This window comes from Lycium barbarum, chromosome 9, assembly GCF_019175385.1.
Source record: "Lycium barbarum isolate Lr01 chromosome 9, ASM1917538v2, whole genome shotgun sequence".
Lineage (NCBI taxonomy): Eukaryota > Viridiplantae > Streptophyta > Magnoliopsida > Solanales > Solanaceae > Lycium > Lycium barbarum.
This window is the reverse complement of record NC_083345.1, coordinates 20,186,860-20,213,597: the sequence shown is the minus strand read 5'-3', so window position 1 is coordinate 20,213,597 and position 26,738 is coordinate 20,186,860. Positions and strand designations below refer to the sequence as shown.

The 26,738-nt window shown below is 34.1% G+C and overlaps 2 protein-coding genes and 2 long non-coding RNA genes across 6 annotated transcripts; all 4 read right to left on the bottom strand.

Moving 5' to 3' along the window:
* Positions 1 to 24: 24 nt before the first annotated feature.
* LOC132609660 (sm-like protein LSM2) lies at positions 25 to 5,572 on the bottom strand. Of its 3 annotated transcripts, none has more exons than XM_060323738.1 (4): positions 5,473 to 5,572; positions 4,594 to 4,648; positions 4,210 to 4,368; positions 25 to 483 (listed from the first exon to the last, which is right to left on the bottom strand). In XM_060323738.1, exons 2-4 carry the CDS (start codon positions 4,594 to 4,596, stop codon positions 364 to 366), a joined length of 282 nt encoding a protein of 93 aa, XP_060179721.1. In that variant the 5' UTR covers positions 4,597 to 4,648; positions 5,473 to 5,572; the 3' UTR covers positions 25 to 363. The 3 variants fall into 3 exon arrangements, with proteins under 3 accessions (XP_060179721.1, XP_060179720.1, XP_060179722.1); XM_060323737.1 differs by having other exon boundaries at positions 4,594 to 4,651; positions 5,473 to 5,568; XM_060323739.1 differs by lacking the exon at positions 5,473 to 5,572 and adding an exon at positions 5,317 to 5,337.
* A 1,150-nt stretch (positions 5,573 to 6,722) lies between these two features.
* Positions 6,723 to 13,468, bottom strand: LOC132609657 (BTB/POZ and MATH domain-containing protein 2-like). The gene is made up of 4 exons (XM_060323731.1): positions 12,637 to 13,468; positions 10,033 to 10,381; positions 8,106 to 8,382; positions 6,723 to 7,175 (listed from the first exon to the last, which is right to left on the bottom strand). The coding sequence occupies exons 1-4, from the start codon at positions 13,056 to 13,058 to the stop codon at positions 6,997 to 6,999; spliced, it is 1,227 nt and encodes a 408-aa protein (XP_060179714.1). The 5' UTR covers positions 13,059 to 13,468; the 3' UTR covers positions 6,723 to 6,996.
* Positions 13,469 to 19,973: 6,505 nt separating this feature from the next.
* On the bottom strand, positions 19,974 to 21,255 carry LOC132610325 (uncharacterized). The gene is made up of 2 exons (XR_009571112.1): positions 21,164 to 21,255; positions 19,974 to 21,052 (listed from the first exon to the last, which is right to left on the bottom strand). It is a non-coding gene; the product is annotated as an uncharacterized LOC132610325 (long non-coding RNA).
* Positions 21,256 to 23,499: 2,244 nt separating this feature from the next.
* Positions 23,500 to 25,244, bottom strand: LOC132609886 (uncharacterized). Its single transcript, XR_009570960.1, has 2 exons — positions 24,948 to 25,244; positions 23,500 to 24,072 (listed from the first exon to the last, which is right to left on the bottom strand). It is a non-coding gene; the product is annotated as an uncharacterized LOC132609886 (long non-coding RNA).
* Between the last annotated feature and the right edge of the window lie 1,494 nt (positions 25,245 to 26,738).

Genomic DNA, 26,738 nt, shown 5'->3' with positions numbered 1-26,738 from the left:
TTATCTAGAATGAACACAATGAAAAAGAAAAAAATGTAGCCCGGAGATATTACAATAGCAAACCTTACAATTTGGTAGGTAAAAATTCCCAAAAGTGGTGGCAATTTGGAAGGGTCTTAGACACTTAAGTTTTTAACATTCTTAATTTTGTCAAAAGACAGAAATGCCTTAGGGACAACATTCATATCAACAGCTTTCACATCACGGATTGCAGTATTCATAACGTCTGCATACTAAATTTTAAGATGATGAAGAAAACCACTACATGCAAAATGCATCTAGAATTACAATAAACAGTAAGAAAAATCAGAATTCTGCACTTATCCGCAGAAATGTGAATGGATCAATTTTGAACTCTAGATTTCAGCCACCACGAGCTTCTCTCCTTGTAGCATCATGAAGCAATTCTATGTCAACTCCATCTGGAGGCAACTGCACGTATCTCACCACCGATCCTCTGATGAAGCAGTTCCTCACCGACCTCTATCACCATCAAAGAAACATGGAACATGTTTATTAGCATTCTGATGTGAAAAGTACTAAAATTCAAGATGAAATATTTTTTTCACTTTTCTGTTTTGGCGTAAAGAAAGTTATGTAGAGGATGCAGAAACCTTTTTGAATCCTTGCAAGAAGCACACGACCTTCTGTAATTGAAAATATTGATACCAGTACCAACTTGATGCTGATGAATATAAATGTTGCCTTTCTCAAAAGTACCAATTCAAAAATAATGCAGGGGAAAACAAAAGGGCGTGTAGGTGGGGGTGGTGGGATAAAAATACAAGGGAAGAGCAGGAAAACATACTACATCTGCATGTTTCTCACTCTCCCTCTTCTGTCTTTCTCCCCTTTCTTTCTCGTTTTCGTAGGCTCGCAAGTCGTAAGTGTATATGCAAACCCTATTCAGCAGTAAACTCATATCACTAGTAGCATAAAGGCAAATTTAAGCTGACAGGTGGGATTTATTAGGCTAATAACTATGGTCTCCCTACTTACTAGTAGAATTGTTCTCTAATTTGGAACAGTTCCAATCTTTCATTCATAGTCTTGCACACTTTTGGAAAACCTGATCAAAACAAGATTGTTCTTACCTAAGTCACGGATATTTTTTAAAGAATAGGAATAGAGTATATAAGAGACTGACTATTGGGAATGGGTGATGGCTACAGAGCTTCTCATATAAATACAAAAAACGGAAAGAATCCATCATTTTCTTATGATCCATCATCTTTCTTTTTATGTTTGTAAATTCCAATCTATAGGGTTTATCGTGCGGAAGCTCTTGTTAGATCTCCTTTCCCTACTCTACAAGGAAGTGGGTGCGTGTCCCATCTCACGTGGAGCAGCGGAACTTCTGTTTTCTTTAAATCAGAGGTGGGTGAGCTGGTGAGTAAATGAAAAGGAAAAACAGTGCACAAATCCAACCTAGCAGGAAGAGAACATCAAGGTGAAAGGGGGACTATGAAGTTTACAATTGGTGTGGCTAGGCTTCAACCGCCAAAGCCCCATTGCATTCCCTACATCACCTAGACATTTCATACTTTATGGTCCTACAACTATTGTTGTTTCTGTTTCCAATTTGTGCATCTAGTCAATTTAAAGGGCCGACAGAGATTGTCGCTTCCAGTTCCAATTTGTGCATCTAGTCAATTTAAGGGCCGATAGAGATTGTCACTTCCAGTTCCAATTTGTGTTTCAAGAGAACTGGATACAAAAGAAGTCCTAGACTAAAAGACTGGAATAGTCGTGTGTTCCCTTGATCAAAAAAAAAAAAAGGACTGGAGTATTAACATGCCAGAAATTAACGTTATCACATGAGTTTTGGTTCAAGGTGGAGAGACCACAAAGGCACCAACTACACAACATATTCAATACGAAAGATTTTCATTAGAAAGAGTTCCATATAAAACATGTGGACGTGTATCTGGAGGGAGATAGCATCCACAGTGGCATGACTCCAATAAAGGACTTGGACGAAGCTCTTGGAAGGCCTATGACAGGATCTCAAGTAAGAAGCTTCAAAACAAGCTAATTGGGATTCAATTGCAAAGAAAGACGTGTCTAGTTTTGGAAGAAGAGCTCGAGCCAAGGCGAACCTTGACTTGAGCTTTTCTTCCAAAACTAGACACTTCTTTATTTGCAATTGAAACCCAATTAGCCTGTTTTGAAGTTAATTATTTGAGATCTTGTCATAGGCTCTAAGAGCTTCTAAAGCTTCATCCAAGTCTTTCATTGGAGTTATGCCTCCATGGGATGCTATCAGAGGCCATCATATTTAATTCCACCATAGGCATTAGAGCAAAGGTTTACCACAGGCTCTCAACTTATGAGCAACTATCAAGTTGAGTGCACGCTAATAATCTGCAGTGTAAGATTAACGAGAAAAGGCCATAAATAGTCCCTTATCTATGGGAGTAGGTCTAAAATGGTCCCTTAACTATACACTTACCGGTTTTAGTCCTTTAACTATCCAAAAACTTATCAAATTTGGTCTCCGTCTATTTTTTCATACAAACAGCGTACAAACTCATAAGCCTTCGTGATATTAATCGTTAAACATTCCTCAGACCTATATTTCTCTCTCCTTGCTTCTTTTTCCTCAAGTTCCTCTTGTTAAAAAAAAAAAAAAAAAAAAAGCATTCTAGCACTGGTGTCGCTCTCGAGTCTCTAAAATTCGAAAAGACAAACTCAGGCACAAAATTTCTGTAACCATTCTTCTCAAACACTACTAAAAAACTGGTAAAAACCGCGGAAAAAAACCGATGGAAAAAATTGACGGAAAGACCGACGGATTCCGTCAGTTTTTTCACTAATTTTTTTAAATCTTTTTTTTTTTTAGAAAACCGACGGACTAAGTCGGTTACTTTTTGCACAAAAATGCGCGAAAAATATTACTATATTTTTTATATTATTTTCTAAAATAAATCGATGGAGTCCGTTGGTTTTTTTTTTTTTTTATTATTTTTATAAAAAAAACCGTCTCCGACGGAGACGGACTCCGTCGATTTTTAGAGCGAAAAAACAGTATAAATTAAATCAATGTAAGTATATGAACAAAAAATATCAGTGGTCTAGTGGTGAAGCCCTTTAATGCCAAGGAACATACTCAGGTTCGATTTCAAGTTCCTACATTTCATTCTTTAATTTTCAAAAAAAAAAAAAAAAAAAAAAAAAGTCGGACCGTAATTTTTTTTTTTTTAACAAAACCGACAGACTGGGTCGGTTTTCCGTCGGTTACGAAACGCGAGAGAGAACTTGAGGAAAAAAGTTGAGGTTAAAGAATGAAGTTGAGGAAAAAGAAGCAGGGAGAGAGAAATATAGGTTTGAGGAATGGTTTAACGATTAATCTCACGAAGGTTTATGAGTTTGTACACTGTTTGTATAAAAAAAATAGACGGAGACCAAATTTGATAAGTTCTTGGATAGTTGAAGGACTAAAACCGGTAATTGTATAGTTAAGAGACCATTTTAGACCTACTCCCATAGATAAGGGACTATTTATGGCCTTTTCTCTAAGATTAACTGTAGATTCTCCGCAGCAATGCATCGTTACAGCTATATTTGATTCTTACTCTTACAACTTCTTAGCCTTGCAATAAATAAACTCTAAGTTTTCAAAGGATAAAAGAACGTAACGCTAGACCTTCTTAAGTAAAATTAGTACTTCATTCAACAGAAAGTTGAATAGATCATAGCATAGCGTACGACAAATGCGAATGAACGCTAAGCTTTAGCATTTCTAGGAGAAAACCGCAAATAATCATAGTCGCCGTGACCGACAAACCTCATCCCCATGTAGACTAAGGATATCATATCACAGTGAACATTAGTCACCAGAAATGTATACACACAGAGAAGTTAATACTTTAAATTGACCTTCTCGATTCACATATCCAATCAATATTAATAGTTTCTAGCAAAACTATCGGGTTCACAACTACGGAGTTCTATGGAAGCGAAAATATCCAGTCGTTCTATTGCATACCAAAAGCGAAAGAAGTAATTCAGGAAATCTCGAATTGAGATAGAGATAGCCAAACAGAGGTTTTCAACAGATCATACACACAAAAAGAGAAGGTAAAAAAGAGGCATCATGTAATGCATCTCCAAACTAAACATACGCAATAAACCGTATTTTCACAGATGAAATAAACAACATAAAATAAGAAGAACATAGTTACAAGAGAAAGAATAAGGAGGAATTACCATGTGGGGGTATTTGTCCTCATCAACAACCCTCGTGTTTTCAAGCTTAATGTTTAGATACTGATCAACTGAATGTAGTGTTCCTCGGATAGCCAAATCGTTCTTCAGTTCCACAGTCACTTCTCTTCCCACCAGATCCTTGAAATATGAGAAAAACAACTGCAAAACAGAGCGGCACCGGAAGCAAAACCAAGTTAGAACATAGACCAAATAAATTTATGAGAAAAACCTCAAATAAGAATTGATTCAAATAAGGTAAATAAACTTTCTACTCTAGAACAACCAAAGAAAACAAAGCATACACCAACTACATACAAATAATGGAATCGGCGATGATTAAAGAGGAACATACAGCAATAAGAAAGAGGGATCAGAAAACAATACCATTTTTATCTCTCAGGGAGTATATCACTATGTTCTCTGTGTCCTTGGCTGCTATCTGCTTCAAAACAAATGAAGATTTCAGCCTTCTTTATAACACAATACAACAACAAACAACACGACCTAGTTTGGAATATTATGAAGATTCGTAATACTGTGAGGATTCACAAATTAAGTGGTTTTAGGCGGACCCATCAACCTACTACAACTCTCCCCTTTATCCGGGCTTGGAACTAGCAATGTGAGCTCACACAAGTAGAGTTATTGCTTATTACTCCCTCCGTCTCAATTTGTTAGTCTTACTTTCCTTTTTAGTCCATTTTAAAAAGAATGTCTCTTTCCTGAGGGCCATCGGACTGGAGTAAAACCCTGAATTACCCGTGGTGCACTTGCGGGAAACTCCTTGCCGAGGGCCTGTGCACCCCCGGGATTAGTCGGGGCTCAAAGAGACCTGGACACCCGGTGCTTAATCAAAAAAGGATGTCTCTTTCCTTTTTTGGCAACTCTTTAAATTTACCCCTCTATTATGAGAAAAAGACATTTTAATACATTCTACATATCTTTAGTTAACAACCACAAGATTTAAAAGTCTTGTTTACTTCTTAAATTTCGTATCAAGTCAAAACCAGACAAACAAATCGAAAAGTATGGAAGTATATAGTATAAACGGAATTATTAATCGTTCCAGATGTTAAAAAATAAAGTTAAATAGCACACTATACACACCTCAACGCCCTGTTTGTTTAGACTGAAGTGAGTTGTGGATATAAGGGGATGTTAATCAAATGGAATTAGGGTTTTTTTAATTACAGAGATAATTAAATGGAATTAGGGTTTTCTTAATTACAGAGATAATAGAGAGAGATACAAGAGGGAACTTACTGCTCGACTTCGCTGGAGGAAGAGAAGGGAAGCCGGAGGGGCTACTTTAGTGAGTTAACAAATACTTTACTACCAAACCGTCTGTAAAACTGAGTCTACTTATATATGCATAAAATTTGTTTGGACATATACCTTTTTCATGTTAATTATAATTAACTAACATATTTTTATTTTATTAAATTATACTTTTATATATATATATATATATATACACATACTTGCTCAATGTGCGTTACAATGTGCTCAACATATTATTTTCTTAATTATGGTTTTTTTTTTAATTTTAATGATAGAAACTATAAATTATATATTTAAACTTAAATATGTAAATTTTATTTTTAAGAAATTATAAAATTGGTATCCAACTTCAACGTCAATTAACCTCGTACTCCAAATCCCTGGAATTCCAGGTGAAAAAAGAGTCCATGAAATTTGATTTTTTTCATGAATTCGTATCTATCTTTATTAGGAGTAACAATTAGGTCTTACATATATGGATTGACCTTTTATGAAGAAGAAGAAGAAGAAAGCTCAAAAACATAAAAGGTACATCTTTACGATGAAGAAGAAAATACAATTATATTATAAGAAAGAACTTTTAAAGTGAATACATTACACATGGAGGTATGATGCGGGAAAAAAGAAACGTGGAGGTATGTTGACAGGATAAGAGCATAATTGGGTCAATTTGCTAACTGTGAAAGCACTTTTATCCTATTTTTACTAGTTCAATGACAGCTTTAGATCAATGATATTTCTATTTTATTTTCAATAGTAATTCAAGGATGATTTATAAGAATGTCTGGGGGTGAGCGGTCTTGATTTTTTGACCTCACTCACTTCATGAGCAAAACTTCAAAGTTTTGAGTTTTGACCTTGAAAGTTTACTCATAGGATGTGTGGGGAGGGGGGCAGGGGGGTTCAAAAATTGAAGACCATTCATTTTTAAGGTCATTGAGTGTAATTTTCTAATAGTTTTTACCGCATTTTGGCTACTTTTTGTTTTAACAGTTAAAAGAGCTTTGAGTCTGAGTTCTTTTTTAAAAAAATTATCAGAGTGAAGTGAAATTGTAAAGAGAGAAAGTACATGAAATGATGAGCACCACAGATGTGACCTAGTGACCAGTAAAATGGTGAACCATGAGATGTCTTACTCAAATCCCAGCGGAGGCACAAAAGCCATACGAACCCAACACACAAGCCTATATCTTGAGCGTTGAATTACTTTTAATTGATATTGAGCACCCAAATAAATATCAAATAACAATACCACAAATAATGCAAATAAATTACGTGTTCAATTGACAAAACAAGAGCCAAAATAACAAATACATAAATAGAGGGAGTAAAGAGAAAACCTTATAGACAAATACACATTACTAGGAACAACATATTATATAGACGATTACAACAATATCAATGACATTGACAGACCGAAATTTACATCTATGTCACACTACAGCCTGCATCATGAAATATGTTCCTATCCTATTAAGGACCACAGTTTGGCAGTTACAACTTCAATTACAATCGTTGTTTCACACGTCGACCATGGACATCACCGCCGTCAAGAATAACCTCATTCCCTAGCTTGCTGGCAATGCCAGAATGTTCATTTACCCTAGCAACATACTCCAACAGTTCTGTGAGGACATGAGGACAACTTTCTCTCAGATAGTCAAAACCATCCGTTTGCATTACAGCTGCATAAACAGGATTCTGAGGTCAATACCAACTAATAATATAAATCAATCCGTATGAACTAATAACATAACTCGGACACTTGTATGAGCCAGATAAAGAGTCTGAGCAGCAAAGCAAGTAAAATCTAGAAACATGTTACCAAAAGAAATCGACTAATCAAACCACAATTTTCAATTGCGCCAACTTTGATCCAAAATGGTGGCATAGCAAGCAAAGCAAGTAAAATCTAGAAACATGTTACCAAAAGAAATCGACTAATCAAACCACAATTTTCAATTGCGCCAACTTTGATCCAAAATGGTGGCATAGCAAGCAAAGCAAGTAAAATCTAGAAACATGTTACCAAAAGAAATCGACTAATCAAACCACAATTTTCAATTGCGCCAACTTTGATCCAAAATGGTGGCATAGCTATTGCAATTTTCAATTGCGCTAACTTTGATTCAAAATGGTGGCATAGCTATTGCAATTTGCACATACTATTGTAAGAACGGCCTTTGGGCTTAATAGTTGAGCATCCATGACCCCACATTGACAAATGATAGCACCAAATTGTAGAGTAGCAAGTCCTCTCTCACTTTTTTACACTCTTTGGGCCTACACCTGAACCCTTTAGAAACAAGGACAGCGAATAGAATTTCATTTCAGGGCTACTAATATAGACTGCAATAGTAGCGAGACATCTCCCGTTCCTAGTTAACTAGGACAATACTTTCAGGAGGACATAAGGAGAATTGTCGAAAATGCAATTAGAACTTATTCAAATCTTTTAAGAATAACACTTCGAAGAGGTTATTTGCAGATCATGGTGACAATTATAAATGTGAACTTCCCACAAAAACTCAAGTACTTGAGCCAAATAATCCAATTGAATCCCAACTTTGATGTAGCATTCTAACATAAGTTGAATAGAAGAAAAAGAAAATTACCTCTTAGATTTTCTGGCATGGCAACAAATTTGAGACAGACAGATTTCAGCTGGAAACAATGGTGCTGTTCAGCCAGGGCGAAAGTGGTTGCAACAGTATTAATAGCAACTTCATCACACAGGTTAGCCTCGCAGAGCAACCTGAGCCTATCTAACCCATAACGGTCAGCTGCCGCAAGCAGATGTTGAGACATCAAGGTTGTTGCCCATTTTGAGTTCAACCCTGTGAGTTCTTCCATGTCCGGCAGCACATCCCAGTACATGAAATGAAGAAGAGCCTGCCATCAACATACACAAGAATTAAGCAACTAACGCTAAATTAAATCACAACTCTAAATGAAAAGAGAGAATGCCACATCAAAATTGCAAATAAAAAATGTTTAAGTTAATATGAACTCCAGGTGGCTTCTCTATCAGCATCCTTTCAGCGACTTAGCTTCTTGTTGATATCATAACAAAATTATACAGCTTCAACAAGTACGCCAGATATGCAATGTTACCAAAGGCAAAAAGCATAGGAAGGCATTCTTGAGCTTTAAACATAAAGTGCAATCAAGTGCGGGTTCAGAAGAAATGAAGAAAATGAAGATAAATAAATATGTAATGCAAGAAAAAGTAACTATAAAATAAACAATAATTATATAAAAAGGAGTTAGAAGAAACTACACTTAAAATATATGAATAAAAATTATAAATCAAGTTCAAAACCCATTTTAAATATCTAAAACAAATGCAAGGATAAATTTTATGTATCAATATTCTCCTACTCCTAATCATACAAATACATCCGTAACAATTCATTGACACGATGTGTCACTCTACTAGGTATATTTATGTTTAGTGTCACCCATAACAATATATGTCTAGTGTCACCCATAACAATATATAGTAAATAGGCAAGATGTGCACCTTTAGTGCCTTGGTGCCTACACAGAAACAGCACCAGAAGGGAGGCAAAAGGCCTAGCTTATGTTGTATCTAATTTCAAGACTTAAAAGCGCCTCGAAGGAGCCTTTAAGAACACTTATCATGCCTAAAAGTCCCAGATCAATGTAATTAAGTTTAAGACCACTAGAATGCTTGGGACAAAAGTGTACAACACATTAGCAACATCCCAGATATGCAAGTTAAAGAAGTTATTTGACTGTTACTTGAATGAGTACTTACTACGGACAAGTCAACATGAAGTTGCATTTCTTGTTACTTGCAGACAAATTCACAAACCACTTATACCCCGCTAAAGTCAACGGAACATCCCTATCATCTTCCATCTTTTGGAGATTAGAAAGTAAAAGCTAGAAACTTCAAAGCAAAATTACAAGGATGTATGATTTCCCATGAGTTTGGAAGAGTTAGCAAGTGGGTCCATCATACACAACTTGTTTACAGCATACAAAATTTTAAAATCACGACGATTGGTAAAATAAACCAACAAAGAGAAAATCATATAGTAGAACATAAAGAACTTTCTGCATCTTCCAAAACAGCTACATGCTGACAGCATTTTTCAAGTTGAAACTGTCAATTAAATATATCATGCATTCTTAAAGAACAAATCCTTGTCCATTATAACCTTTCTAAACGCTTAATTATGGGTTGAAGAATGAACTACCAGGACTCCATAGGAAAGAAAAATTATGAAACCTAGTTAAGAGTGACAGAAAATATTTATCAAAAAGAAAGAGAAATTAACAAATAAATGGCAGGGTGCAAGTAGCATTGAAAAAATTATCTGATCCCAGTGTGATAGAAAATGCAACGACAACTGCGATAATAAACAGATGAGGAGCTTCATAGTAGTACAGCTTTGGAGATATTAAGTTCAGCAGGTGGTATCTTGAATACTTACAGATTGCATTAATGATATACACTACAAGCAGTCAAACTAGATAACGGGGAAGGGGTGGGAGGTAGTACAAGAATTTGACCTTAAAAACGGGGGCTTCCATATCTTCTACTTTTATATGCTCTGTATTTTGATCCTTCATTGGACCAAAAAGTTGTGCTCTGAACACAGGTGACCTTGCAGCAAGCACCAATTTGTGAGCAGCAAATATCTCTCCATTAACGTCAAAGTTTACATCTGTATCCTTCCCACTTTCAAGGAGCTGTCCAAAATGCAGTCCGATATCTGATGGAGATAGAGGGATGGAGTAAGTTTTAGGTCCTTCGGTGCGAGACCTCACTACACCAACACAGCAATGAACTTGCAGGCAATCATCCTTCAGGTAGTCTGATGATTCTAAAGCGGTTCTTTTAAAGAATCGCTTATATCCCCTGCAGAACCCAAATTCGGTCATGTAGATTAATACACGTTGCGTGTTGAACAAAAGAAAGGTACCAAAAAACATGGCCAGAGAAGTTAAGATGTGAATAAAAAACTTTAAGTCAAATCTTGCAAGTGAAGACTGGTATGAAGTGCTAATTTCAATCTACAACAAAACCACCACCAAGCTTCAACAGACTTCAAAAGATCATTTGACACACAAACAGTGCTCCATTTCTTAAATCGAGTAAATGAAAACAGAAGTTACACGAAAAAGAGCTACTGCATAAGCATGTGAAGGTTAAGGAGACAAGGACTAATGGGTCGTGCAAGGATAATGCTGCCTCCATCTAGTAAAAGTTCAGCAAGTCTATACTCGATTCCAGTGGCGGATTCAGGATTTTCACTCAAGGTGTTCGGAAAAATAACTGAACCTAAATATACACTGTAATATATGTTCAGGGTGTTCAAAAGTTAATATATGTACATAAACACATAAAATTTACCCTAAATATACACTATAATTTTTTGTCCAGGGTGTTCGGGTGAACACCCTGGGCTCTTGGTACATCCGCCCCTGCTTGATTCACAAAGAGAAGGTTAAAACACTCAGTGTCACAAAATCATAAGCAAATCATAACACAATCCCATATATTTATAGGAGACAGAGTAGGTGTCAGTACAAGAAAATCTTCGGCGGTCTAGCTTTGAGATGATTACATAGGAAAAAAACATTTTGGTCCTTTAATTATTATGATAATTTTGGCCTCTATTATCCAACCGTAAACATATAATCTTCAATTTCGTGTCAAATTTAATCAAAATGGAAATGAAAAGGTAACAACTTTTTATATCATGTTAATCACAATAAAAAATGAAAAGGAAGGAAAATCTTAAAGTCATTGAGGAATGAATATGATCAGTAAAACACGTGGATTGTTTAGAAAAGTATTGCTAAATGTCCATGAAACGTGTCGAGGCTTATCGGGATTTAAGCAGAAAGCACAAGCAAAGGCCACTTCTTTAGCGGAAAAAAATACACAGATGGAAAAAATAAAGAAAATGTGTAATGCAAGAAAAAATAACAAGAACTACGAAAATAACTATGTGCAAAAAGGAAGAGAAAAAAGTCATTTAACTAAAGCATGTGAAATTAAATGTGATCTTAAAATAGTGATTCAATTGAAATATGATAAGTTTCTAATTCACATTGAGTGACTAATTTTCCAATTCTAAAATTTTAATTTCTTGTACCTAATCGCTAACTAATGAGCCGAGGTTCTATCGGAAACAGCCTCTCTACCTTCACAAGGTAGGGGGATTTCACTGGGTATGCTGTTGTTGTTGAATCGCTAACTAATCAATAAATATCATATCCATAATATTAAAGTTTGCTAGCTACATTTTGATTGAGCCAAAGTTACCAACAGCACATTTTAGCCTGTCTACTACACTGAAAGGCCATCTAAGCATGGAGAAGTGCTAGTCTTAGAAATTGACCACTTCATATAATTATTATGGCACAGGAGAATACCACAATGACATTCAATCTTTTCTTCTTAAAAGAATGTTATAGATGAGCAATTACTGCTTACTTCCTTTAACCAGAAAGGATTGAGGTCGGGAAATCATAACCACCAAACAAGAGTAAACTAACCAATTAATCAGTCTCACGGGGTCAAGAAAAATCATAACCAACCACAGCAAGCATTGTTTAGTAAATGAAATTCAATCACATTTTAACATGTCTGCAGTCAAATGCCAGCTAAGCTCGGAGAAGTGCTAGTCTTAGAAAATGATCACTTCATATATATTATCGCACAGGAGAAACACCACATTGCTATTCAATCTTTTCTTCTTAGTTCTTACAAGAATATCATAGAAGCAATTACTGCTTACGCCCTTTAATCAAAAAGGATCGAGGTCGAGAAAACATAACTTCCAAAGAAGGGGTTGATTTCTCAAATGGTCACTCAACTAATAGCTCTTATCTCAGAAAATCACTTTTCTTCTTGGTTCCGATTTTCTTTAACAAAGGAAGTGACTTTCTGAGATAATAGTTATTAGTTGAGTGACCATTTGAGAAATCAACTCACCAAGCAAGAGTAAGCTAACCAATCAATCGATTCCCAAAGGGAAATGATCGTGGGGTCGGGGAAAATCATAACAAACCCACAACAAGCATTGTATATTACATTGCAATTCAATCACATTATATCATACCATAACAAAAAACTAAAACCAAGAACCCGAAAACAAAACTCACCACATACTCCCACGATATTTAAGAGTATACGGTCCACTCTCCAACGATCTCCCAAAATGGCTATGCACTTTATGCCTATCCTTCCCACTCTGATCAATCAAAGTCAGCTCAAAAAGCGCCCTAACATCCGTTCCTTCACTCGCTAACGCAATAAACAACGAAACATACGTAACGTTATCTTCAACACTCTTCCCATCAGGATAGAAATAAATCGCCCACGTATAACCACCTACATTAAACGTATCTGAAGCTATATATTTCCCAATTCCAATCCCTTTAGACAATGAATAACCAGTGATCTTAAAATCATGAGAACCGTTTACGGTTTCAGTTATCGACGTTGATACAGTGGATGAAAGCGAAGACGATGATGATGAGGGTTTGGTAATTGACGAATTATCAACCCTTCCCATGCCCATCATACGTGAAAAAATTGAAAATTTTCAATAATAACCACTCAATTAGTCAATTAATTTTGTGTCAATTTTGTAATTGAGGTAAATTGGGAAATGTTGATCAGATCTAGGGTTTAGAAAAGCAGAATTCGAAGGAAATGAAAGAATTAGGGTTTATCTCCGAAATTGATGGCTAGGCTCTGCAAATTAGGGTTTAATCTGCGAAAATTGAAGGCTAGGCTCTGCAAATTAGGGTTTAATCTGCGAAATTGATGGGTAGGGACTGCAAATTAGGGATTCTGGAATTTTCTAGGGTTTCGTTAGAGGAAGAAGAAGAAAGGGAGTGGATGAATTTTAATTTATAGGGGGGGAGTTGTGCAAGAAAATGTGAGGATTAGGTGATGAAGCTGTTGTGCATATGATTTGAGTTGGAATACACGCGCTCTGTTTTGGGGGTTGTTGACCCTGTGGAGGAAAGAGGAGAATGTAACGGTTGGTTCTAAAAGGAGAAAGTCCTCATTAACGTTGTCCTACTATACTGCCTTTGTCCCACATATTTGACTGACCATACAATTAAAGGGCAAACAAAATACTCTAATCTAAAATACTCCCTCCCGATAAAAAAAAAAAAAAATCCACTTAACTATTTACACATTTCGTAAGAAAATATTAATTTCTAAATAAAAATAGATGATTTAACTAAATTATTCCTAATTAAATAAACATTGGGATTTGATCATATAATACTTAATAGGGGCAATTATGGAAAAACAAGGTTAATTCTTTCTTGATTTGTTAAGTGGATTCTTTTTTTGATTCGGAGAAAAAAAGGCTAAGTGGAGTCTTTTTTTTATCCGGAGGGAGTAAGTGTTATCTTATAAATTTAAGATTATAAATCAACATATGTTTTCAACAACGCACTTAGTATTAAAGAAATAATCCTTTCTAATATTGCTTGGTTTTCAAAAAAAAAAATGAAATAGTTTAGTAAACTCCACATTATATTTATTGATGATTTCTGATGAGCGTGATTTTTGTTAAGATGAGACTTACGTTTAGGATGGAGGGAGTACTAGTATATTCTCCGTCCAATTTAAGACTTATTTCCTTTTTTGTCTATCACATAAAAAAGACGTCTTTTAAAATATTTAGTAAGTTAACAATTCAAATATCCTACATGAGAAGTTTAAAACAACGAGATTCCAAATATATTTAGTACATTATACACATCTTTAATTTAGAATCACAAAATTCAAAAGTCTCTTCTTACTCCTTAAACTTTGAGTTCAATAAATTGGGACGGAGAGAGTAATACTTCTGACATTCCAATTTAGAAAAGAATAATGTTTGAGTCGTGTATCTGCGTCTAATCTACGGTAGAAGAAAAGGTTCTATTTGAACAATTATTTATTTCAGTTTATTTGACATTATTTTTTATTACTCAACTCCAAAAAAAAACATTCTTATATTTGAAGATAATTAATTAAGTTTTTTTTTTCTTAAAAAAAATTGTAGCTACACATGTAATGTTGTATTTAAATTCACAAGTTTCAAAAAAAATTATAGTCACACTATATATATATATATATATATATATATATATATAACACTGAAATTTTCAAAAGTCTTGGTTTCCTTCTTAAATTTTGTACTGCACTATATCAAGCAAATTGGAAAAGAGTTAATGTTGAACGATATGTCTAAACTATTACTTTTTGCTAGTTTCATACTTCAACTATTTATTGTTTCATTTATCTACCTAAACTTTCACTCCCTTTGTATTAAAAACACCTCGGTGTTGATTGTCGATTTGGAACAAATATTTCGCCAACTCAGCATCGAAGTGTGTTTTATATAAAAGGAGTAATAATTTAGGTAGATAAAAAGAACAACTAATAGTTAGAATGTGAAACTCGCAAAAAAAAATGATAGTTTATGTGTGTTTTTTACCATAATCTCATGGAAAAATGAAATGGTATAGGAGTTTTAACATATGTTTTGTTAATTTTTTTGTGATTTGAAAAGAACATTGAATAGGTTATCTTTATATTTGAATTTTTTCGTGATTTTCTAAAGTTCGAATTATTTACTTTATTATCTGATTAATACAAGTATATTAAGGAAAATAAAAGATATGTGATCAAGTTATGAAGTACTTTTTGTAACCAATAATTAATTGAATGTTCCAACTCGCTAAAACTTAAATAAAACACTGTTGGGAGTAAAAAGTAAGTATTTTGTATGTACAACTAGTTGATAATGGTCCTTAAAAAAACTTATCCACTAGATCTGGATTTATATACAAGACAACTGTAATTTCATCATCAAACAATAAATTAAAATAATACAAATTAATTTGCGGAATAATTAGGTTATGAACATATGGGTGTGTTTGAAATATAGGAAAATATTTTTAATTTTCTCACGTTTGGTTGGTTCAAATATTTTGAAAAATATTTTTCTCGAGAAAAATAGCTTTTTTAAAAAACGAGATAAATGACATTTTTTTCCCCGTGATATAAATGACATCCCTAGTAAGAGTAGGGAAAATAAGTTTTCATATATAAGTAACATTTCAAATTTATCATCTCCTCCCCAACCCCACCCCAACCTCCCACTACCCATACCACCCAAACTTCATAATATTTTACTATATCCTATATAAAAGTTCTTGAGATATATTTTTTTAATTATTTACCAAACACCAAAAAATAAACAAGAAAAATACTTGTTTTTCAAGAAATATTTTTCATTCCAACAAAACATTTGCATGAAAAATATTTCCTTCATACCGAAACACACCTTATGAATAAAATTTACTAATTATGTAGGGAAAAGGCATAAATCCCTCCCTCCCCCCCCCCCCCCCACCCCACCACAAACCTTGTCTGCTAACTCACTTTGACACTTTAATTTCACGAGCGTTTATGTACCTTCCTATTTTAGTCTAAAATTAAAGTTATATACCCTTTAACGGGGGTGACATGGCAAATTATAAGTAATGATTTAAACGTTTGGTAAACTTTTTTCTCCATTATTCAATATACTATTTGTCAACGAGCGCCATATTAGTCAATACCACATTTATGATTACATTTCTAGTTGGATCGTGTAGCCATTTTCTTCATTATCGGTTTGTCAGGACCCTATTGAGAAGATACATATTTTCTCTCCAAAAACTGGTCATACAATTCTCACCACTAAAGTGTTGAAAGTGGTTATTAAGTCGGGTCCACTCATAAGGGGTGCTAATTAGCCCGTTAACCTACTAGCTTGTCCTCCTTCTAAATCTTCCCTATAATGTATAAATACACCATTATGGATATAGAAACAAGTAGAATTTCCACATTAACAAGACGGTAACACTAAGAAAGAATCTATGCATCATCCGTTAGAAGATACTAGATGGGTGTGGTCCGTGCTCACAATCCACAGTTGTTGTTAATGTAGCAGTTGATGGTCAGGGGATAATTCAATATTTAGCACCTCATGGAATGGACATCAGCAGGAAGCTATGATTTGTTATATATGAAAACTGGATACCATAAGAAAAGATAATTACATTGTTTAGCATAACTATATGCAAATAACAGTTTCAAGTTCATCTTCATTTATCATTTCATATGAGCAAGAGCTACAATCTGCTAATCTTAGTAGCCAACCTTTGCTATTGCAAAAACCACATAGCAGGGAAGTATTTTGAAGTACTGGAAAAAAAAGTAAAACGCCAATCACTAACTAAAGAAGTTGAAATTCAGAGGAATGCATAAATAGAGATCACAGAGAGATAACTTCAAAGATACATCTATCATATTTCATAAATCAAATGACAAATCTAATTTTGTTATTGGGTTTAGATAACACAAAGCAGGACCTTATCTTTCCTATTTAGCTTAGTTGTTACACTGAAATCAGTAACAAACATTTAAACATAATAAGTTATGTGAGTTAATGATAGAAGAAGGTATATAACCATCATACCATCCAAACAGCTCAGTGAAATCAAGCGATGGAAACTTGTCCATTTTGAGATCTTGTGATACTTTTTTCAGTTATTTTTTAACTTTTAACTACTAGATCTCATAAAAAACTGCTGCTATTACCAAGTTCAACTAGATAGGAGAAAAATACAAACAACAACATATCCTTATCTAGACATCAAAACATGATACACAAATTTAGTCAATCAACAACTATATCTCAGTTCCAAATCAGTTGGGAACTCTCGAAGAATTAAAGAAATTAGCTTATTGTTATTTGGTTGTAGTGCAACTATTTTTTCCTGGCTGCTTCTCTAATCCCTGTTGTGCCAGAAATTGGATTTGCAGTAGGCAGCAGCCCTTGCTGATCATTGATGGAAGTTTCATATATGCACGATACAGAGTCACTTAATATGAGGCATTTGTAGTTATCAAAAGGTTTTGATAAGACTTTGAAGTATCAATATCTGATATTGTCGACATGAATCCTGACTTTCCACAACCTTTTTAGCGAATCATGTCTTTGTCCTGGGACCATGCATAGCTACATCATGTAGAAATATTAAACTAAAATTACTGACTGACAATGTAACTTTAGTACAGGAGCCGGATTTACTAAAACTGAAAGAAGCCTACGATCTTATCAGGAAATCTTATTTCCAGAATAAGGATATGAAGAACGTTTAGGGTGCAGAGAGATAGGTATGAAGATTTCATAATCAGGCTAATACCTATTAGTTTCCCAAACAAAGAAGAGAAATAACTTCATTTCCAGTCTGTTTTTTCTCATGTTATTGTAAAGGGATTCATCCCCAAGAGATGGTCACTGCCTTGAAATTGAGTTTCCGTTCTCTCTTGGCTTATTTTACAAGTCCACTCACCCACTGATTTATATTCAAATATGTGAATTGTGAAATATCTGTTTTTAGCGCTCAATTTAATTCAACTAAGATTGGCTCAGTTCCTGCTGTCCCAACGAATAATTAGTTGCTCATCTAGACGTATCTGCCCTACCAATTCTGGTATGTCCTTTCAACATTTATTCTCAAGATTACGTGTGCTATAATTGTAGCAGGACACCTTCAGTAACTAATCATGTAATACAACAATGAAACTTTACTAAATCCAACTGATGGCTACACAAACATGGCATTTGGTCACCAAAAGAAAGAAGAAAAATGAGATCAGAGCCTCCTACGTGAACATACAAATGCAACATTAAATGTGGCATCCTCTGCTCAAAATATATGAAGGGGATCGCCAAACATCTAAATCACTAATACTAACAAAGATTCACATATCATGTAAATTTAGAGTAAAATATAATTAAAATATACCACATTTGTTAAACTGAAAATAGCTTTTAAGTGTCAACAATTTCAAAATTTCCATTCTGTACAAAAAAAATTAAAGCTCATATATTATCTCCAATATCAGAATTCTTCATATCATGCTTCAGGTGCTTTCCTAATATTTGTCGATCTTTTCTAATATAGAGAATGCAATTAATTTATCACATGCCTTCTTAATTGATTTCTCAACTTGCCAAGAATTCCAATTAACAAAAACTTCTCTGATATTGCTTGACAATGGATGAACAGGTGGTTAATGGACATTCTAAAATTCATAGGTAGCAAACCATTAAATAGACTTAAAGAAATGATGAGAAATACAGATAAAGAAAAAAATTGCGACAAAAATAGTTGCTAACATCAGTCCAACAGCTCTTCAAACAATTAAAAATGTAACCGACAAACATATGAAAGATTTAAAGAGTTTGTGAGTGCCCAAGTAGAATGCTTTCAAACATAATCTAACCTGTGAGAAGTTGATAATGACAGGAAGATTATGTGCAAAGTTTATTTTGGGACAAATTTGTAATTACACGATCCTATGTATACATGTTTTGTTTTTCGTATCCATAGACAAATCTAGAATCTGCCCGAGACATCTACTTTTCTCTCTCTTTCCTCTCCTTTGGTATTCAACTCTAATTTTCTTTATGCATGTCTTTTACAGTTTGATTTTTCGTGCTACTGGTGACCATGATTGGCTCTTTCTCAGGTTAACAGCTAATTTATGTTAGTTGTGCTAAATTCTAAGCCTACTTAACCATCAAACAGTTATGGTCGTGTATGTCAACCAATCCCTCATTTAGTCTTGTAAAATGATCTTGTTTAAGATGCTGAAGATTTTAATCAAATTTTAAGGTACCCCCACCCAAATTAAAAAATTGCACTGGAAATGGGGAAAGTAAGAAACCATCTCACAACAGGAAGATAAGTTGGACATTTTTGTGTCCTATCTCAAGAAAAGACCACAACAAAATTTAGTAGAAGGCTGCATATCTACTTACGTGTGAATGTGCAATGTTGAGGCTGCCAAAAAACGCGGAATAACCTGCATATCATCTTCGTTACTTCATCCTCTTTAGTTCCCAATGATCAGTCCTCCCTACCGAGCAAAGTTGAACAAACTTGATTCCAAAAACATTTCTTTTATTGTAAGCAAAAGTCACAAAAATAAGGATGACACTTCCTGCAATTAAACGGCATAAAGATAGTCAAAAGGAAAATCTTCAAAAGTCTGATCAATTGAACTGTAAATATTTGAGTAGACTGACCTTTTACAGTTTTTTTCCTGGTGTGGGTGGTTGACCTTTCAGCCTTGTGCTTGAAGAGTCAGATGCAATAACTGCTTCCTCCATGTCCACTGCACTTGCGCTTAGAGGCTTCATCTTTTTGGTGTTCCTCTGATTAATGCTAGGTGGAAAGATAGGTTCCCTTTCTACGTAGGACAGAATTGATACAATTGTCTGTGTGTCATTCGAGCTTCTCCAGGATGGCTTTCTTAACTAAATTAAGAACAGTATGTCCGACAACATCTTATGAACATGGTCAATGGGCAAGAGTTGATTCTGTAAGCGAGAAGAGTCATTTCTTAAATTTAATAAAATATCTAATAAGCATGAAACTGATGTGAATGCTTATATAGATAGTGTTTTGCATGCTGAAACGATTTAGTTGTGGCTGATTTTTGCAGAAATAGCAAATCAAAAACATATATGAAGTATACTACTACATATAAATAAGGGGCAACATTGACCAAAGTTGTTTCAAATATATGTTCTGCTGTCATGGAGAGCATCTTCTCGGTTATAACTCCAGAAATTACTGTTGTAATCGACCCACTGCCATCAGTAAGATCAATTTGGAAGGTACACCTGCAACCATATTGAGTTTAATAGTTGTACACATATGCTCTATTTTGTCGAGATGAAATTTATATGTATGGTGAAAACGCAATGCCGAGGCACTAATGTTGTCTGTCGATTACACTTTCTGCATTCAAATTCTCTTCTTTCTTTCGTGCTCTTTTTTGTTTGCATCCTGAACATTCAAGCACGCAAAATTTCTGCAGGTCATTTGAAATAAAAATTTTGGCCTCAACATAGAAAATTCCAATCTGTCAAGGAAGATGAAAAGCAGATGTATATTATTTTGTTTCATGAATAAACCTATTCACATCTAGATAAGTGAAACACTTACTGAAGTCTTGTGTTGAAATTTCTGCAATGGGGATAACTTGCTACTGAGTGGGAGTTACTGCGAGAGACGTTGATGACGCAGAGAAGCTGGTTGATGCATAACTAGCAAGCATGTGTTTGTTTGTTTTTGCCCTATCATCACACCAAATAAAGTATTCAATATGCTGTTCAGGGGCAAGTTAAAAAGTAAAGCTGAAAAGTCAGTACCAGTTGATAAGCTCCAACGCCTGTGGGTAAGTACGATTTATGTGTATTGTTGAGTTGAATCTAGTTTGCAGTGATAAACGTGTATGGCACAATGTATGTGTAGTGTTGTATTAACTAAAAATATGTAAGTCAAATATTTTAATATGTGCATACCCTAATAAGAAGATATTCCTATATTCCTTCCAAGGATTACAAGGAATTCTTCATCCTTTCCCATTTTAGCTTGCAGCTCAGTTTCTTCAATTTCTCCGAAGTCCTCCCATAAAGTGAGTAGAAACTATTTTTTCCTGAGAGTGCGGTGAATATAATACTAATTTTTTGAGCATCTATCGTTAGGATATGCATATACTTCCAAAGGAAAATAAGGGCATATAATTTGAAATAAATGTTGTACTTACTGATTCTCAACAACAATGATCTCTCGGCACCTGTTTTGATTGCGACCTGCATATTTTGGAGGGCCACAGCGTAGAACAACTCTTATTATATCTGCTAGTAAGATATAAGGTAATATAATGAGTGCGTACATGTATAAGCATATATAATTGAGCATGCTAGTAATTAGCAGGAGCGCTATACCAATTTCTACAGAAGAGTGAGGAGTCATATGAGCAATGCGGTCAAAAGTTGTGATATTCAGCTTAGTTGATGGTGGAAGTGGTTTCTCATGCTCGTCAGTTGGCTTGACATGTTTAATTATAGTTTCTTTATCGAGTACCCAATAAAACTTGTGTATTGATTTGCCGTATAAAGTGGGCGAAACTCTAACTCTTGCGGCAGAAATCAGATATGTCTCCGAGATTTGAAGCTTCTCTGCATAATGCCCAATATCATCACCATACACAACGGCCCAAAATTGTTGCTTCTGTAGAGTTCAGTATGTGTCTCAAATGCACGCAAATTATACTACCTTATAAAGAAAATTAAATGATAATGCTATAGATAAAATTACCTCTTCATCTTCCAAAATTAAATTTTGGAATCTGATTTTCTTCTCAGGACTTTCTCGCTCACGGCTCAAGTCCACGATTTGGAATTTGGAAGTCCAATCTGGCGTGTCGGCTGTTATTTGATCGATGTTTAATCTTGGTGCCATATGTTTGCCAATTGTATAACTTTATTTACAATAGTACTGTCAAGTATATAAGCCACAAATTACAAGAAATCAATTTATTCAAGATGCGGGTCTGTTTTAGTGAAAGGGATACACAATCCCAAACCATCGATTGGCCCAAAAAAAGAAAGACATCAAATGTTAACACAACTCAAACAACTTGCACAAAAAAAAATCAAAAAGAAGAAAAGGAAAGAAGGATGCTCGAGAAGTGTAAGGACATTCTACTTGTACAGCCTATATCATTCAAATTCTAGTGCTATCACAACTTCTGGACTATTCAAGTTCCATCAACTCTTTGTACATTTTGGCTTTTCAGTACCCTCCAAATTATTGAAAAAGGCACACAGAAGAAATAGTCAGGGCAAGTTCCTGTTAAGTGTATCAACTTCACTATTTGCATTTCTTTAACAAAAAAAATATCTTTATTTTAATATGGAACATCATAAGTTGCTTAATTATACATAAATGACTCCAAGAATCTACTCGCAGATACATCCTAGCATCAAGTAGCATTAGATAGTTCTATGTAAGATATTTCAACATAAAATTATTGTGGCAACATATAGTTAAATTGGACCTCTGATCAAAAAGAGAGGACCAAGTGATACAGGATAAGAAACACATCAAATAATGTATAAAGAGAAGGTTTTTTTATCGGTAAAAAATAATCTTATAAGTAACAATGACAAATAGATGTCAGGATGATACAAACAAATGTAGGTGACCTCTACAGTTGTCGTACCAGAATACTATCTTTCTGCCATCACCTGAAACAAAGCATATGTTGGTTAAAGAATTCCCACATTCCTCTTATATCCAGGTTCATCCAAAGAAAAGGAAGCAATCAAGTGAATGGCAATGATTGATTTATTAAGCACCTAAAAATGAATGTTAACTTTCAAAATACCGTTTGGGAGTAGTTGATTCCCACCATCATGATAGGTCGACTTAATTAACTTATAATTAAAGAAAAAGAGAGAAGCTCAAACTGACCATGAATACACAGTATCTTTGTTTTCAATTGAAATAGATTTGTCTCTTGCATATTAAAGTTTCCATTAGCATTTGAACCTTTTACACCATAAGCACATTAGTAAAAGCAAAATGACATCATGTGAGTTCCTGAACTGTATGTACTTGAAGGAGCTAATGACTCACTGGAAGTTCTATTAAGTTCTTTTCATGATTCAAATTACGGGAAGATGAAATCTCCGATGGTGGGAACTGGGAAGAGAATCTATTCCGCCAGAGGATAAGGAAGTGTAGAAATTTGAAACACAACCCCAAACACTATCACGAAGATTTAGTTTATAATCTGTTGCAATTATCATAAATAAAAAGAGGAAAAATTAAACTCTGATTACCCAAAAAGTAAAAATAAAATAGATTTCTATTCAATAGATATCCCAAATCATACGCTCTAACATGCACCTTGGGTTTTCTTGCTGGTTTCCTCTAAATTCGTTGTTTGCTCGCTCCTAAGTAAGACTTACAGGTAGGCATTTCCTATTCTTTCGACAATAACAAACCTACAATTAAGGGTGTATAATAAGTAAATAGAACCTGGGGGAAAGGCAATCAAAATAAGAAGGGGATAAACTAATTTTCAAACATCCATGAGTAAACCCAGCCAATTTTATTTTTTTGGGTAACTAATAACTTGTATTAATAAAACCAAGTGAATATTTACAAAGCAACCAAGCTACAACACAGCTTGCTAAATCCAGTGGGAGCACCCCTTAGAACTACAAAAAACTAAAAGGCTGCCTGCTAATTACCAACAGTAGCATCCTTACATATCCAACCAGTAGCAGCTAGTCTAGAACACAAAATACTCTATTAGCCTTCACATCAGAATTTGCACATCATCAACCTAGCTTTCATTGTCGGACTAGCTCGAACGGTGCAGATACATGCAAATGCTTTAGCATTTTGTTCCCCTTGTGTCTTCCCTCCTTCAAAGACTCTAGTGTTCCTTTCTATCCAAATGGCATGAATATATTCTGCATAGACCATTTTAATCAATTGAGCTTGTTTGGATCTACCTTTGCTAAGCTGCAGAATAGTCTGGTAGTGCAGCATCCAGTTGTGAACTCCTGGCCATTGAAATTGCATCCATTTCATCAATCTCTTCCACAACAATTGATCAAAACAAGCATTCAAAGAAAAGATGATCCCTAGTATCATTCCCTGTGTGACACAATTGACAGATAGGATCAACTTGTATGTTCCATTTCAAGAGTCTGTCGGCAGTAAATAGTCTATTCTGAACTTGAAGCCACATGATAAATACTGCTTTAGGCCTCGCTGAGTTCTGAAACAACAAACACCTCCAAGGGAAACCCAGCCAAATTACGAACACACAAGTACAAAATACTACAATAAACTACCAAACCACTAGGAAACCTATCACATATCCATCAAAAGTAGTGGAATAATATACCCAATAAAGAAAACATAGATTTTTTTTTTAATTACAATCTCTTAAATTAGTCAAAAAAGAAAAAGAAGTTGGAGTATAAGCTAATGACATCAAACTAACAGATTGAATTTAAAAGGAGTGCCATTTAATAAAAGCAAAGAAAGTTTTAATATCCACATATTTAGAAAAATCTTGAACAAAGGAAAAAAAAAAACAATTTCTTAAACTGGTGTTGCCCCTTCTTTTTCTTCATAAAATTGTAAAATTGGAAGAAACCTAAGATTGCAATGAATCCCAAATTGCTGAAAATAATTCTACAATAAACTACCTAACCACCGGAAAACATATCATATACTTATACAACGAGCAGGAAAATAAAAGTTAGAAAAGCTATCATATCTTCCAGTTCTGAGCTTTTAAGCTTCTTCTTTGGTGATTGTGGAGCTGGTATGCTAACTTCTGTAAGTAAGTTTTCCTAAACCTCAACCGATACATGCCTACAGCACATCCATTTGGATGTAAGAGCAAAATGTAGCTAATGAATTTCATTTCGCGAAATCCTTAAATTATCTATCAGAAGAAGATTTGTACTTGGATTCACATATTCATACCAAAATTAAAAAGAGTGGACGGAGGAACTTACCGGAAAACCACTTATAGAATGAGACGGAATTTCGGGAAAACAGAGGAGTATCTTGAACACGTGAGGAAGATTTTCAATGGAGTTTCCTGCATTTTGGGAATTAAGTAGTATTATATTTTTGGTTTAGGACTATATTAGAGCTACATTATGATATGAAGAACGAGATTTTTTAGCACTTCAGGAAGCGTTCAGTGGAAGAAAGTGGAAGCATCTGAGTGTAATAAAGGAATGAAAGATATAAATACAAAATTGTCCTTGAAAAATATTTGTATTTACTTTTATACCTATGTTCATCCTTGTTGGTTCCCTAAACTTCCACTTCTATATAAGGAGAAATCTAAGGTGTGGACAAAGGGAGTTTATTCGTTACGTGACGATTCCCAATGATCAATGACACAAGTCGTGGTTGCTGCAGATCCGCTTCTGCTTTGGATTATAGTGTATCTATGTGTATGTAGTTGTGTACAATTGTAAATATTTATGCATTGGATAGTGATAACATATATATTTTTTATTGCTAATAAACATACATAAGTTTGCATTGTTTTTATGCATATATATATTTGTCTATTACATTGATGATTGCACTATCTAAGCATATATATATATATATATATGCATATCATTTTACTTTAGTACAGTAAGCAAAGAGAGATTCCAAAGAGATTTGCATTCACGATGAGACAATGTGCTACCTCAAAAGAGAACAAAAAGACGCTAACAACAGTCAATGTAATATACATTGTAGTAATTAAATGAGTTAATTAAAATTATACAACCATTTAAAGTGACATTAATCGGTTATAATAATAAATATTTGAGTATTATTCTACATAAATTATACCTATAATAAACCTTTTTTCAATAAAAATGGATAATCTTATTTGCCAAATATAGTGTATAGGTAAAAGTAATATACATTGTAGTAATTAAATGAGTTAATTAAAATTATACAACCATTTAAAGTGACATTAATTGGTTAAAATAATAAATATTTGAGTATTATTCTACATAAATTATATGTATAATAAAGCTAATTTCAATAAAAATGTATAATCTTATTTGCCAAATATAGTGTATAGGTAAAAGTAAATAAAATAATGTATTTTAAGGAGATAAGATAATTATTTTTATTTAGATAGATGTATCATATGTTAATTTTGATAATAAAATAATAAAAATGACAAAGAAAATTTTTAAGACATTTTATTAATAGGTGAAAATTATTCATGGAAGAATGGAACAAACAATATATACATTGTTAGTGTAAAGAAGTTTTTCACTATCAAATTTCATTTATTTATTGTGCGTAATCTGCCTTATTTTAATATTATAAATCTCATTTTATATTTTTTAAATGATGTGGATAGATGAATACCTTTTAAATATTTATTAGTATCTTTTTATTGCTCTATTACAATAACTCTTTTGTATGGTAATTACATATGCAAATAAGAGTTAATTCTAACTTTTATGTGTACATTTCGTTTCAATAAGACAAAATTGGAAATATCACCTCATTAAAAAATGGAACAGAAATGAGTATAATCAACAATGACACAAAGCATTTAAGAGGAGCACTTGTGGTGGGGTAACGTGGGACCACGTGAGATGTCACATCAATTGAGACACACTTAGCATTTATAGAAAAAGAGGCTTGGGTTTTTTGTCATAAGGAATTTATATCCAAGCTTTGAGGCTTACAAGCACAAGTGTGCAGAGTATGAATTTTTGTGAAATGATTGTGATGCCCCTCAAAATTGCCAAGCAAGCATGTTGACGATAAGCCCG